The sequence below is a fragment of the Cydia fagiglandana genome, chromosome 18, assembly GCF_963556715.1.
Source record: "Cydia fagiglandana chromosome 18, ilCydFagi1.1, whole genome shotgun sequence".
Classification (NCBI taxonomy): domain Eukaryota; kingdom Metazoa; phylum Arthropoda; class Insecta; order Lepidoptera; family Tortricidae; genus Cydia; species Cydia fagiglandana.
The window spans coordinates 2,496,809-2,512,306 of record NC_085949.1 but is presented as its reverse complement, the minus strand read 5'-3'; the positions used below and the strand labels follow the sequence as shown (position 1 = coordinate 2,512,306).

The following is a 15,498-nucleotide window of genomic DNA, read 5'->3' as shown; positions in this document are numbered from 1 at the left end:
CATAGAGAAAGGTACGATTTTAGTAACATCAGATATAAAGTCACAGATATAATCGCTAAGTGCGAGGGTTACAGAGCTATAGTAAAACAATTGGAGGAAAATAAAGCGAAACAGCTGGCGGCTTCGGGCTAAAGAGGTGGAGGCCAAGGTCAAGGACATTAGAGGTCATAGAGAAAGGTAAAGTTGTGTAACATAACCCACCTATAGATAGAATCGCTACGTGCGAGGGTGTCAGATATTAACAGTTGGAGGAGAACAAGGCGAAACAGCAGGCGGCTTCGGCAAGGGCTAAAGAGGTGGAGGCCAAGGTCAAGGACATTAGAGGTCATAGTGAAAGGTAAGATTAAGTTTAATATAGATGAAAACTCACATAGAATCGCTACGTGCGAGGGTGACAGAGCTAGTAAAACAGTTGGAGGAAAACAAGGCGAAACAGCTGGCAGCTTCGGCGAGGGGTAAAGAGCTGGAGGCCAAGGTCAAGGACATTAAAGGTCTTAGAGAAAGGTAAGATTTTAGTAACATCAGATATAATCGCTAAGTGCGAGGGTGACAGAGCTAGTAAAACAGTTGGAGGAAAACAAAGCGAAACAGCAGGCGGCTTCGGCGAGGGCTAAAGAGCTGGAGGCCAAGGTCAAGGACATTTAAAGGTCATAGAGAAAGGTAAGATTTTAGTAACATCAGATATGAACACACATAGAATCGCTAAGTGCCAGAGTGACAGAACTGGTGATACAGTTACACCCCTTTTTTCAGATAACTTTTTCTCTCCAAATTAGAAATGTAACATCGGTAACAAACTTGTAGAGATTCTATTTTCCTTATAATAATTAGCTATAATTTTATTAACACATTCAGGGCCAAGAACCCGACAGTCGAGTACACTGTTCGTTACGACTACGCGCAAAATATGGCGAAAACGTGGCTATGCGCTATGAGCGTAACCCGTAGCACTCAGTGGCAATGAATGTGTTAAGAACTCTATACCCTAAATATAAGTTCATAATAATAAATTATAAATAAATTCTCAACAGGGAGTTCAAAAAAGCGGAAGAGGCTCTCAAAAAGGCTAAGAAAGAAGCGGAACTTCACAGCAGCAACTGGAAACAACGAGAACAGGAGTTCTCCACTCTACAGCTAGAGGTAATGCCGGCCACAGTTTAGGTTTCGATTTCGATTCACATTTAAATGCTGGAGTCAAAGAAAACTGAACCTTATTTACAGTAGATACGTTACATATTTCAATGGCAGCGCCTAAAATAAAAAAGACTAGCCGTTCTGACCTTTACACGGGGACAGTTTATCTATCTATATATATAAATGCAAGTGTCCTGACTGACTGACTGACTGATTCATCAACGCAGAGCCGAAACTTCAAAAGCCAGAAAGTTGAAATTTGCACACCAGATTGCATTTATAAAGTGTACAAGAGATAAGAAGCGATTTTGAGAAATTCAACCCCTAAGGGGGTTAAAAAGGGGATGAAAGTTTGTATGGGGTTAAAGTTTTCTTTTAAGCTAGGAATTTGAAACTTCGTAAAAAGATATACTATTAATATACAAGAAAACTAATTTCAGCGTTTTTGAAAATTCATTCCCTAAGGTGGTGAAAAAGGGGTTGAAAGTTTGTATGGATTAGACGTGCGCGCCGCCGCGGCGCGCCGCCGCGGCGCGCCGCCGCCATAAGGAGTCAGCGCGCCGCCGCCGCCGCCGCCGATAGTTTAAAATTCGCGCCGAGACAAAGTCCGCAAGAGTACAAATTTAAAATCAATGGTCATAAAGCGCGTGCGACGTGCCTATTAGCTTTAGCATTCCGACTGTTTCGTTTTATTTACATTCATTGCTTGATTTATTTTAACCCTTAAATCGATAAAGTCCACTATAATGGACATCCCAAGAAAAAAAATTCTGCACCAAATATTAAAGCATAGCGTTACTTTCCTCGAATGATTGAATGAATATGTTTGTCCCTTTGAATTATATGTTATTTTTAAGTATGAGTATATAAGAAAATATTGGGAACCAGTGTGAACATAAACATAATCTTTTTGACAAAGTCCTACAGAACGCAGGACTTGCAAGGAAGCATCCGACAGACTGACATTTTACCCATATTTCATTGTTTTTTTTATATGACAGTATTAAGCAGCGTTAAAATAAAACGTGTAATAGGTTACTAACTGGTCTGTTTATTACGTGGCAATATGATTTACATAAAAATGTTTTTTGTTTATGGGTAAAACAAGTGTAAAAAGTGTAATGTCCAGTATTTTGCCCGTTGTAATTGACAACACGGCACTTTTGCTAAGTCCAATATGTTTGACGTTGCCAAGTATGCGAAGAGTAAAATTATTAAATTTTCTGGTATGTTAGGTGTTTCAAAACATTTTAAAAAGTCATTACTTGCCGTATTACGTAATGAACCAAATAGATAAAAAAATATTTTTATGGATTTTTTCCCTGTGGATGTGGTGTGTGTGTGTGTGTGTGTGCTTGTTTGTTTCCTGTTTGTGTGTGGACTTGTTTTCATCAAGAGACATACCCGATTTCATTTGAGAAATTTGTTAGGAAAAATTTGATAAGTGCATGCATTATTGTAAAAACCATTGCTTAGATGTTATTGCTTCCTAGGATAACCCGCTGTTTGATTTAATGTTAAATAAATGACGTCAATGACTGGTAAAATGTTACCACATACGAACTATAAAGTTATTCCAAAAATATAAAAATAATAGGTTTACTTCAATTCATTACATATGTTGGCATTATCAGTAAGTGTATTTCTAATTAAAAAATGCAATTATTCTATATTTATTAAAAAAAAACATGAATTGGACTAAAAAAACCTTATGCACGTAAAGTAGGTAGTCTATACTCGGCAACGTCCAAAATACTGGACGTCTTTTCATTACGCGGCGTATCTTTTTATTTACACCGATCCTGGCAACGTCCAACATACTGAAATATGTTTTTTTCATGATATTTCTACAATAAACCAAAAAAAACGACGTAACACAGTCTTTTTGAGATTTTTCCCGTGTTGATTTAAGAGTAAATCTTGGTTTCTCATTATACGTATATTGAAAAGTTGAAAATCCCACGCCGCCGGCGTTACGCCGCCGCCGTGGATTCTTTCGTGGCGCGCCGCCGCCCGATTTTTTTCGACCGGCGCGCACGTCTAAGTATGGATATCAAAAAAAATTTCAAGTGGTGGACTTGAATGTTTGTATTTAGGGATATTATTAGAAGACAGGAAAAGTAATTTCAGCGTTTTGTAAAATTCATCCCCTAACAGGGTTAAAAAGGGGTTGAAAATTTTAATCCATTACAAATGCTTTGAAACTTCGTAGAAAGGCATAATAGCCGATTACAAAAAAAAAGTGATTGCAACGTTTTTGGAAATTTAACCTCTAGGGGGGTTAAAAAGGGGATGAAAGATCGTCTTCGGGTGCAAATTTTATTTTAAGCTAGGAACTTGAAACTTTGTAAAAAAGTATCAAATTGAAATACAAGAAAACTAATTTCAGCGTTTTAGAAAATTCATCCCCCAAGGTGGTGAAAAAGGGGTTGAAAGTTTGTATGGATATCAAATTTTTTTTCGAGCGCGAGACTTGAATCTTTGTATTTGGGGATATTATTAGAAGTAGTGATGTGCCGAGAGTAAAATTCCATTACCGGTATTTTACCATTTGGGAATATTACCAGTAAATTACCATTCTTCCCGGTAATATTCCCAAAGCGGGTAATATACTCGTACTTGAACGCTTACGTTATAATTGAATTTAAAACATGTAGAAATGGCTTAATTATCTTTACGTCTCTTCCACTCGTAGCTTCAGCTATCTCTTTCACTCAATCTTAACGGAGTTGCGAAGCAATGTAGTATTACGCTGTATCCCGTACTGGGCTATAACCGCAAAAATCAAAGTTCGTCAATTACGGAGGTTTTTCTGTCACTAAAATAAAGAAAATGAATAAAAAAAAAATCAAATAAATATACACGCTCAAAATAAGAATATTATTATATCAATGTTATTAAGCTATAATATAATATAATTACCACTTTACATATAAAAACGACGTCATTGTACTACACCTTACCTACTCATAATAAAAATGTGATGATTATTATTAAATCAATGTGATTTTTACATTTTCGTTTTAGTTTTACTAAAATTCTGGTATTATTAATTGAATGGTTTTGACTGGAACTGGTTTTGACTATGCCCACTTGCCCAGACAAGGGGAATACTTCCTAGTAATATGGGTAAAATACCGAGTAACATTGGGAAAATTACCAGTAGTATTGGGAATTTACTAGAAAATTAAACCTATGTTGATTTTTTGCATTTCGTATGATGCATTTGTTGACAAGTAATAATTTAATGTAAAACAACTTATGTTGACATTTACTTAATTTGAATTTTACCGTAAATTACTGATTCTAGGGAATCTTACCGGTAACATTACTGGGAATTTTCCCACCTTGGGTATTTTACCGGTAACGGCACATCGCTAATTAGAAGACAATAAAAGTAATTTCAGCGTTTTGTAAAATTCATCCCCTAACAGGGTTAAAAAGGGGATGAAAGTTTGTATGGGGTTAAAGTTTTCTTTTGAGCTACGAATTTGAAACTTCGTTAAAAGATATATTATTAAAATACAACAAAACTGATTTCAGCGTTTTTGAAAATTCATTCCTTAAGGTTGTGAAAAATGGGTTGAAAGTTTGTATGCATATCAAACATTTTTTCGAGTGTGGGACTTGAATCTTTGTATTTAGGGATATTATTAGAAGACAGGAAAAGTAATATCAGCGTTTTGTAAAATTCATCCCCTAACAGGGTTAAAAAGGGGTTGAAAGTTTGAATCCAATACAAATGGTTTTGAAACTTCTTAGAAAGACATAATAGCCGATTACAAAAAAAAGTGATTGCAACGTTTTTGGAATTTCAACCCCTAAGGGGGTTAAAAAGGGGATGGAAGTTCGTCTGCGGGTGCAAATTTTATTTGAAGCTTGAAACTTTGTAAAATGGTATTATATTAAAATACAAGAAAACTAATTTCAGCGTTTTAGAAAATTCATCCCTATGGTGGTGAAAACGGGGTTGAAAGTTTGTATGGATATCATGCATTTTTTCGAGCGCGGGATTTTAATCTTTGTATTTGGGGATATTATTAGAAGACAATTAAAGTAATTTCGGCGATTTGTAAAATTCATCCCCTAACAGGGTTAAAATGGGGTTCAAAGTTTGAATCCATTACAAATGCTTTGAAACTTCTTAGAAAGACATAATAGCCGATTACAAAAAAAAAGTAATTGCAACGTTCTTGGAAATTCAATCCCTAAGTGGGCTAAAAAGGGGATGAAAGTTCGTCTTGGGGTGTAAATTTAATTTTAAGCTAGGAACTTTAACTTTTTGGAAAAAAGGTAATAAATTAAAAAACATGAAAACTAATTCAAACATTTTTGAAAATCATCCCCCAAGGTGGTGAGAAAGGGGTTGAAAGTTTGTATGGAGATCAGATATTTTGTGAGTGCGGAATGCGGAACTTGAATCTTTGTATAAGGGCATAGGTACCTATTATGAGAATACAAGAAAAGTAATTTCAGCAACCAACATCAAAATCCACTTGACTTAAAACTTCATACAACTTGCTAAAAAAGAAAAGTACTTAATTTCAACATTGCTTGGATATGAAAATTATAGGTACTAAAGATGTAAAATGTTGAAGATAAGATTCCACGCGGACGAAGTCGCGGGCAACAGCTAGTTTAAAAATAATCTCCGAATGTCACGTATCTAATCTAATACCTGTGAACGAGCAATTCTTGTTTATTTATTTATTTATATACCTATCTATTTCGGGGATTTCGAAAACGGCTCTAACGATTTCGATGAATGCTATTATTGCTATTATTATTATAAATCGATCTAGCTAGGTCTTATCTCTGGGAAAACGCGTATTTTTGAGTTTTTATATATTTTCCGAGCAAAGCTCTCAAGTAAGCAAGTCTCTCAGATATTTCAACGTATTAGAGACCAATTCAAAAAGATACCTAAATGATGTAGATGTAGAAATTATTAATTTTTTACTGTTATAAAAGGGACGTTTCGGCTAATAAATTATATTTCTCGTTATTAGGTGGCCGAGTTGGAAAAAGGTGTGAGCACAAGCTCGACTCAGCTAGCGGAGACTAAGGCGGCCGCGGAGAGGCTAGCGGAGGCGCTACAAACAGCCAAGGATGAGCATACTGCTGCTGAGGTAAGGACACAGACAACACAGACACCGCATTAGCAAGCTCTACTCAGCTAGCGGAGACTAAGGCGGCCGCGGAGAGGCTAGCGGAGGCGCTACAAACAGCCAAGGATGAGCATACTGCTGCTGAGGTAAGGACACAGACAACACAGACACCGCATTAGCAAGCTCTACTCAGCTAGCGGAGACTAAGGCGGCCGCGGAGAGGCTAGCGGAGGCGCTACAAACAGCCAAGGATGAGCATACTGCTGCTGAGGTAAGGACACAGACAACACAGACACCGCATTAGCAAGCTCTACTCAGCTAGCGGAGACTAAGGCGGCCGCGGAGAGGCTAGCGGAGGCGCTACAAACAGCCAAGGATGAGCATACTGCTGCTGAGGTAAGGACACAGACAACACAGACACCGCATTAGCAAGCTCTACTCAGCTAGCGGAGACTAAGGCGGCCGCGGAGAGGCTAGCGGAGGCGCTACAAACAGCCAAGGACAAGCATACTGCTGCCGAGGTAAGGACACAGACAACACAGACACCGCATTAGCAAGCTTTCATCCTATCCTGGCCGGTTTCGGCCACGGCGACTGGGATTTGTACTAGTTAGTGAGAGGGACGATCGTGAGCTCTCAGGTGGCTGATGTAGCCTATTTTTTACAAGCTTTTATTTAGTTTCACCTGACCGTTGTCTGTCTGTGTGTAATCAAATCTTGCAAGTTAAATTTGATCCACTTCCCGGTTTCCGATTGAGCTGAAATTTTGCATGCATGTCTAAATCGGATGACAATGCAATATTATGGTACCATCGAGCTGATCTGATGATGGAGACAGGAGGTGGCCATAGGAAATCGGTGATGAAACAACGTAACCTAATTGTGTTAGGGGTTTTTAGAATTGTCTCGATGAGTATTAGTTGTTTGTCGTAATAAAAGTACAGTCAGCGATAAAAGCTTGTACCAAAAATGAAATTTTTACCAAAAACTTATTGCAATTAATGAGGCTACTAATTAATTGCTACAGATCAACACCCCTCCGACAAAATTATAGGTGATGGCCGCAGGTGGTAGGGTCTTTAACTCGTCACGCTTCGCGTCGAGTTCCACTCGCCTCTACTCTGCGAAGGCTTGCACTTTTTTACTCACTGTATGCTTCAACTTCGGTCGATCTTGTGCCTTTTAACCAACAACACAATATGTCGATTTGTTTAGGATTATCCTTTTTTATATCGAGTTTCACAACGGGTGGGCTTGAAAATGAACATGGACAAGACGAAACTTATGTCAAATGCCAATGTTGTGCCCATCCCAGTCTCTGTTGGGAACTCGGTACTCGAAGTTGTTGACTCGTACATCTACCTAGGACAAGTAGTCCAATTAGGTAGGTCCAACTTCGAGAAAGAGGTCAACCGCCGAATCCAACTCGGTTGGGCAGCGTTCGGGAAACTACGTAATGTCTTTTCGTCCGACATACCTCAGTGCCTCAAGACGAAAGTCTTTAATCAATGTGTGTTACCAGTGATGACTTACGGCTCCGAAACGTGGTCTTTCACTATCGGCCTCATCTCAAAACTCAAAGTCGCTCAACGAGCTATGGAGAGGGCTATGCTCGGAGTTTCTCTACGTGATCGAATCAGAAATGAGGAGATCCGTAGACGAACTAAAGTCACCGACATAGCCCACCGGATTAGCAAGCTGAAGTGGCAATGGGCAGGCCACATTGCACGCAGAGAAGATGGCCGATGGGGTCGAAAAGTGCTCGAGTGGAGACCACGGACTAGCAAGCGCAGCGTAGGACGTCCACCCACAAGATGGACAGACGATCTTGTTAAGGTCGCCGGAAGACGCTGGATGCGGGTCGCTTCCAACCGGCACGTATGGAGGTCCAAGGGGGAGGCCTATGTTCAGCAGTGGACGTCTTATGGCTGAGATGATGATGATGATGATATCGAATTAGTCACTTTTCTAGTTTAATTATAAAAAGTCCGTGATACATATGTTAGCTTTAAACATTTCTATTTATTATTAACTCCTCGTTATTGAGCGTAACATGTACACGCAAACATGTCTAGCAATCTATGTCTTAAAAATAGTGAGTGACCCGATTTCATGTATTTAATATAATTTTTCTATTATTTTAATCCAGAACGCAGTAAAAGAGATCCAAGGCCGCATCAAAGCGATGAAAACAGAAATCGCTTCGCGCAACACGGAGATAGCTCGTCTGTCTCAGCAACGGGAAAAGCTGGACGCGAAAAACAATGATATCAACCTTAAGATAAAGGAGTTAGAGTTCAAGATTAAAGAGCTGGAGACTGAGGCCACCGAGTGTGGTAAGAAGGTAAAGACTGATGAATTTCATATTGTGAGATTCTATGAATTATCGCGCCCCTTATGCTCTATACTGCAAAACGTAATTCATGACCAAAAAAAGTGAGACAATGTTGCCATTGCAATAATTTGTTTGTAAAATTGTAAATTGCTTTTGATAAATAATCACGCTAAGATAATTTATTCATTAGTAATTTTACTCCTACTATTTAAAAAGGTACTTTTATTTATTTATTTGTACATAAATACAAGACGCGCTAGTAAAAGGGTGGCAACATTTCTTACTTTTTTTTGGTCTTGAATTACGTTTAGCAGTATAGTTTCCTAGGATAGCGGTGCCGTCATATAGCGGCCGTCTCCATACTACATAATACGGCTAAATATGGATGTCGTAGTAGTATTATTTTGTATGGAGACGGCCGCTATATGACGGCACCGGTATCCTAGGAAAACCAAGCTTTAGTGCCAAGAACGTTTATACAGGGTCATTTTTGGACCGTTAGCCATATTGTGCGAGGTGATTAGGTACAACTTTTTCTATGGGACCGACCCCGAAATTTGAAAAAAAGTTTGTCTTTCCCATAGAAAACGTCGACATCCATTCGAACAAAATGTATGAAACGGCCAAAAAAAATTGTGATTTCGGAGTTGGTCCCATACAAAAAGTTGTTCAGTATGGCCTACCTAATCACCTCGCATAATATGGCTAACGGTCCAAAAATGACCCTGTATATTTTATGGAATATGTATTTTGCTAGCTTATGCACTGGATACTGATACAGTACTGATATCAAGCCAAAATTTTGATAGCCGGGTCCACACAGAGCGAGTCTACTACGATCCTGACTATGGGGTCGTCCGCCTGGGAACGAAACCATAAAACACCCGGTAGTCGGGTTTCCGGCACTGAATGTGTTAAAACCATGGGGTTGGCCGGTCGAAGTTTTTAGCAGATGGCGCTATCAACATCATGGCTTGCCCTGTCAATTCCTAGAATTGTGTCAAATTTTTGTTTTTTTAATGCCCTGGATGTCAGCCCTTTAAGCCAAATCTCATAGAAAAAGGGGCAAGCTATGATGGCGCCATCTATGCAAACCTTTGACAGTTGCCAACCCCATTCCCCAGATTACAGCCCTCGAGAAGGAGCACACATGGATCCCCGGCGAGAAGCAATACTTCGGCGCGGCCGGCGGCCTCTACGACTTCCAGGCGCGGCAGGCGCACGCCGCCGGCGCGCGGCTCAACCAGCTCAAGGAGCGGAAGGACAAGCTGGCGAGGGGACTTAATGCTAGGGCTCATACGTTGCTTGGGAAGGAAGAGGAACAGGTTGGTCAAACTTAATGTTGTTGGTTAGAGCGCCGGTGGCCTAGCGGTAAGAGCGTGCGACTTGCAATCCGGAGGTCGCGGGTTCAAACCCCGGCGGGTTCAAACCAATGAGTTTTTCGGAATGAGTATGAAATATCATTAATGATATACCAGTCGCTTTTCGTTGAAGGAAACCATCGTGAGGAAACCGGACTAATCCCAATATGGCCTAGTTTCCCTTCTGGGTTGGAAGGTCAGATGACTGAGAGACAGTCGCTTTGGTAGAAACTAGTGCCTACGTCAATTCTTGGGACTAGTTGTCAAGCGGACCCCAGGCTCCATGAGCCGTGGCAAAATGCCGGGATAGAAGAGGAAGAAGTTGGTAATGGTGGTTCATCTAAATCAGTGGTTCTTAACCTAGGGGTAATTACCCCCGTGGGGGTAAAACTGGTATTTTACGGGGGTAATAAGCTAGCCTAATATAACAATACAACAAACGTACACGTTTTATTTTTTATTACCATTGGGAGGAGGGGTAAAATCAGGTTCCCTAGTTAGTCATAGGGGTGACCGGACTGAAAAGGTTAAGAACCACTGATCTAAATGCAAAAGATATAGCCACTTATTTATTACGTCTCAATTAAATATACGCTGAGATATTCGGAATAGATCGCTTTTTAACTGTGTTATGTTCTTTGTGATTCCTTTGCTATTTGTATTTAGTTTGGTCAAAGAGAATTGATTGTCTAGAGAGGCAAAGTCTAAGGAAAATACGTGCCCCTTAGTTTGACATCCAAACCAGAGGGCGCTATAATACGCCATATGTTTTGCGGTCACTGAATTGTCAAACGTCAACTTTTGACAGTCAGAGTTAACGCAAAATGTATGGAGCTGTACAACGCCATCTCGTTTACGCATCTTACTCAATCAATGTATCTTTGGTTTGGTGCAATTCGTATTTAGGTTGCCTACTTGAGTTAAAACTTGTTGAAGTAAAAAATATCCCATCAAAAACATAAATGTAAAAAAGGAGAGCCAAGTTCAATACAAAAATTAGGCTTGGCTGTGGGGTTCGCCGCAAAAAGAATTGGAGATCTAAATGAGTGCCAAGTTCTATGCAAAATCCAAATATGTATTTATAGGAACAAAATAACATTATAAACAAGTATTAAACTCTATTTCTTTGCTTTATTGGATACCTATAACAATTGCTGTTATTTAAAAAAAATGCGAGATCTTAAAGCAGGTTAGATTTGACTTGGCCAGACCGGTCATCTAATAACATCTTCCTTTTCTTTTCAGTATCAAGATGTCCTCCGCAAGAAAGCGATAGTCGAGGCCGACCGCGCCAAACTCGTCCAAGTAATGGCCGAATTAGACGAGAAAAAGAAACGCACACTCGTCACAGCTTGTGAACAAGTCAACAGGGACTTCGGATCAATATTCAGTACACTGCTGCCGGGGGCTCAGGCCAAGCTGCGGCCGCCAGAGGGACTCACTGTGCTAGATGGATTGGAGGTGAGAAACTGGTCACATATTATGAACATTGGTCACAGCCTGGGCTTAGAGCATTTAGTAACTGCAGACGTCATGGCTGACATTTTCTGTACGAAACAGTCTGCCGATTATTACGGGGGAGGGGACGTCAAATGCATTGCTATTTCTACATCATTTGTACGTAAGGTACAAATAGCCATGTCAGTCCATACAAAAGTTTGCACAATTGTGCAAGTTTTTCGGCAGAGGGGTAAGCTCTTAAAGGCGACTCCAGTTATTAAATGCTCTAAGCAGCCTGTGTATACTCATAAGTTACGCTCTGTGTGAGAAGGATTGGAAATTTGAAGTAAGAATCTAGTTACAATCTTTGAAAAAATCAGTAACTTCGGGTAGATATTCAGTACCGTGTACTAGAGATGTGCGCCGATGGCAAAATCATCGGCGGCGGCGTCCGATGATTTTTTGACCGGCGGCGGCGGCGTGATCGGCGTGAAATCGGCGTGGCATATTATTTGATACTGCATGAGAACGTGGATGTAGAAACTCTACATTAAAGCCTTCTGAGTATTTACTAGGCTATCCAAAACATATTATGTGTGTTTTCTAAATTATTGCCTAAAATTATATCCCATCATGTCACTTGGCAACCATTTATTACCAATACCAACCTAACGGTTACCAAAGGTATGTTTAAATAATAAATTAAAAAAGATACTTTAAAACGCTACATTTTAGGCACTATTTTTACTTACAATGTATAGTTCGTAGATTCGTAACTGAGCCCGGCGGCTAATCCTATTGTCTATTGTTAAGTAAAACCGCACGTGCTACTTACCTGCAAAAAAGGGTCATCCTTATTCTATTTGGCACCTGAGCGCAGGCTAGTACAACGCTCAAAAAACCAGTGTAGTTGCGCTCTCCGATAACGCGCCTTTGTTACGCATCTCGATGACACATTTTAGACTGGTTCTGTAGCGTTCGACACGCCGGCACTCAGTAACCGAAGTACGCAGGTTTTTATGCAGGTCGTGGTGGCACGTGGCACGAGCGGTTTTACTTAACAATAGACAATAGGATTAGCTCGGACTCAGTTACGAACCTACGAACTATAAGCGGAATACAAATAAAACAAAAAAAAATCTTTATAAGTCTAAAATCTATATTGACTTTTCCCAGCCGCTGTCGCCTCACCTAGGATTTGTTACGAAATAATGATGAACTACATACTTTACATTTGTCTGAACTGAAGTTAGAAATGTATATTAGAATAAAGATGTCATCGTTTTCGAAAGTAAACGTCTCTAGCAGGTTGATTCGCTCAACAGAATGTCTTTGGAATGTCCCGTTTTATGGAATATTAAGGTCTACTCTGTTTTCTTTACTGCTAGCTTAGTGATGGTACTTGGTGATTTAAGTTCCTATAAGTAGGTTTAATTGTTTAGATATAGCTTATTACGCTTGAAAATGAACATGGACAAGACGAAACTTATGTCAAATGCCAATGTTGTGCCCATCCCAGTCTCTGTTGGGAACTCGGTACTCGAAGTTGTTGACTCGTACATCTACCTAGGACAAGTAGTCCAATTGGGTAGGTCCAACTTCGAGAAAGAGGTCAACCGCCGAATCCAACTCGGTTGGGCAGCGTTCGGGAAACTACGTAATGTCTTTTCGTCCGACATACCTCAGTGCCTCAAGACGAAAGTCTTTAATCAATGTGTGTTACCAGTGATGACTTACGGCTCCGAAACGTGGTCTTTCACTATCGGCCTCATCTCAAAACTCAAAGTCGCTTAACGAGCTATGGAGAGGGCTATGCTCGGAGTTTCTCTACGTGATCGAATCAGAAATGAGGAGATCCGTAGACGAACTAAAGTCACCGACATAGCTCACCGGATTAGCAAGCTGAAGTGGCAATGGGCAGGCCACATTGCACGCAGAGAAGATGGCCGATGGGGTCGAAAAGTGCTCGAGTGGAGACCACGGACTAGCAAGCGCAGCGTAGGACGTCCACCCACAAGATGGACAGACGATCTTGTTAAGGTCGCCGGAAGACGCTGGATGCGGGTCGCTTCCAACCGGCTCGTATGGAGGTCCAAGGGGGAGGCCTATGTTCAGCAGTGGACGTCTTATGGCTGAGATGATGATGATGAGCTTATTACGAAGCTTTAACCTGACTGTTATAATTTTGATTGAAATAAATATCGTTAAGTAAAAGAAGCTGATAATCACCATAAAATGACTAAGAATTTATCGTGTGTAATTTTAAATGAATTTGTATTTTATGTGATAAATAAATCAAATCATATCTATCATATGATGACCCTTATGCTTGTCACCAGCATCACACGAGAAATCATAAAATACGCAATTATAATTGTGGTGACAGCTTGCTGGAGATTCTAAGAAGAAAATAGCATGTTTATGTCCTAGGATATGCTATTTTCTTGACTTGATTAAATTGACAGTCAAGAAACGATAAAATACCGAATAATAACCTGAGGTCCAGTAACAAGATCTTGTTTAAATTAACGCTAAATCATTATCACAGCTAACACCGCAACGACAAAAATGATGCTAATTTGGTTCACCGGCATATAATAAGCGAAAAAGCATAAGGATCTTTAAATTATACCTCTGACACTATCTATTCACTACGCAACATGGAATAAGACACGATAGGTATCATAATTTCCCACGCCGATTATACGCCGGTCAAATTTATCGGCGGCGGCGGCGTGGAAAAATAGTCGGCGGCGGCGGCGCGGCGCACATGTCTACCCTGTACCCGTCGAAATTTCGATCGCCTGAGGGACTCACTGTGCTGGATGGATCGGAAGTAAGAAACCTATACCCCGATCCCTCAATAAATCTCACAGTTACTCTATGATTTATGTGATGTGATGGGGCTGCTCTCTGGCGGCAGAACATTTCAATAATACTCCCGATTGAGTCTTCTTTCGAATTTCAACATGACTGTTTCCAGGTCAAAGTCGGCTTCAACAACACGTGGAAGGAGTCCCTCGGCGAACTGTCCGGCGGACAGCGGTCGCTCGTGGCGTTATCGCTCGTGCTCGCCATGTTGCTGTTCAAGCCGGCGCCGCTCTACATCCTGGACGAGGTGGACGCCGCGCTGGACTTGTCGCACACGCAGAACATCGGACACATGCTCAAAGAGCACTTCAGACACTCGCAGGTGAGAGTCCAACTGTACTATAGCGCATATAGCACGAACTGTCCGGCGGACAGCGGTCGCTCGTGGCGTTGTCGCTCGTGCTCGCCATGTTGCTGTTCAAGCCGGCGCCGCTCTACATCCTGAACGAGGTGGACGCCGCGCTGGACTTGTCGCACACGCAGAACATCGGGCACATGCTCAAAGAGCACTTCAGACACTCGCAGGTAAGAGTCCAACTGTACTATAGCGCATATAGCACGAACTATCAGGCGGTATAAAGGGTATTTCCGAATCTAATAGGAATCCCTTCGTATCTATAAACAAACTAACATTGTTTAACTATTTATTACTACGTATGTAGAATCGGCATAGTACATATGTCTCTATATACTATATACTACACCTTTTAAAACAAAGTAAGCGTCTGTCTGTTTGCGTGTTTGAATGTGTGTTCGCGATAAACTCAAAAACTACTGAACGGATTTTCATGCGGTTTTAACCTATCAATATTCTTGCGGAAGGTTTAGGTGTATAATTTGTTAAGAGCGCTCTTACAAGAAAACTCGAAATAATGCAAAATTGATGATACTAGTCGACGAAATTCAGGACTTTGTGCTCATTATTAGAAACAATGAGTACTTGTTCCAGTAAAAGCGTCTTCTTATCTTTTTAAATATCGTTGTAAATATTAGAAAAAGGACTTATTAAATTAGTAATGAATTTTTTTCTGATGGTCGTTTCCGAAAAACCCCGTGAAGCACTGAACGGCAAGCTCTTATTTGGAAATGTTGAGAAGTTTACTCTGCTAAACCTGGCTATTTTGTATTACTAATACCCTGTACTTTAGGCATATCAAACGATATTTTTCCTACATACCTTTGAGAAAGAGAAAATCAAAGTAAAACGAACTCAATTTTCTCTCCGAAACAAGTGTCAATTTCTACGAAA

At 40.4% G+C, this 15,498-nt stretch overlaps 1 protein-coding gene across 1 annotated transcript in view; it reads left to right on the top strand.

Moving 5' to 3' along the window:
• The window catches only part of LOC134673264 (structural maintenance of chromosomes protein 2), a 41,473-nt gene that overhangs the window by 20,976 nt on the left and 4,999 nt on the right, over window positions 1-15,498 (top strand). Inside the window, exons 16-21 of the mRNA XM_063531229.1 lie at window positions 1,032-1,140; window positions 6,144-6,263; window positions 8,392-8,586; window positions 9,702-9,902; window positions 11,184-11,399; window positions 14,362-14,571. Coding sequence (XP_063387299.1) covers window positions 1,032-1,140; window positions 6,144-6,263; window positions 8,392-8,586; window positions 9,702-9,902; window positions 11,184-11,399; window positions 14,362-14,571 — 1,051 coding nt within the window. The remainder of the gene's footprint in view (window positions 1-1,031; window positions 1,141-6,143; window positions 6,264-8,391; window positions 8,587-9,701; window positions 9,903-11,183; window positions 11,400-14,361; window positions 14,572-15,498) is intronic.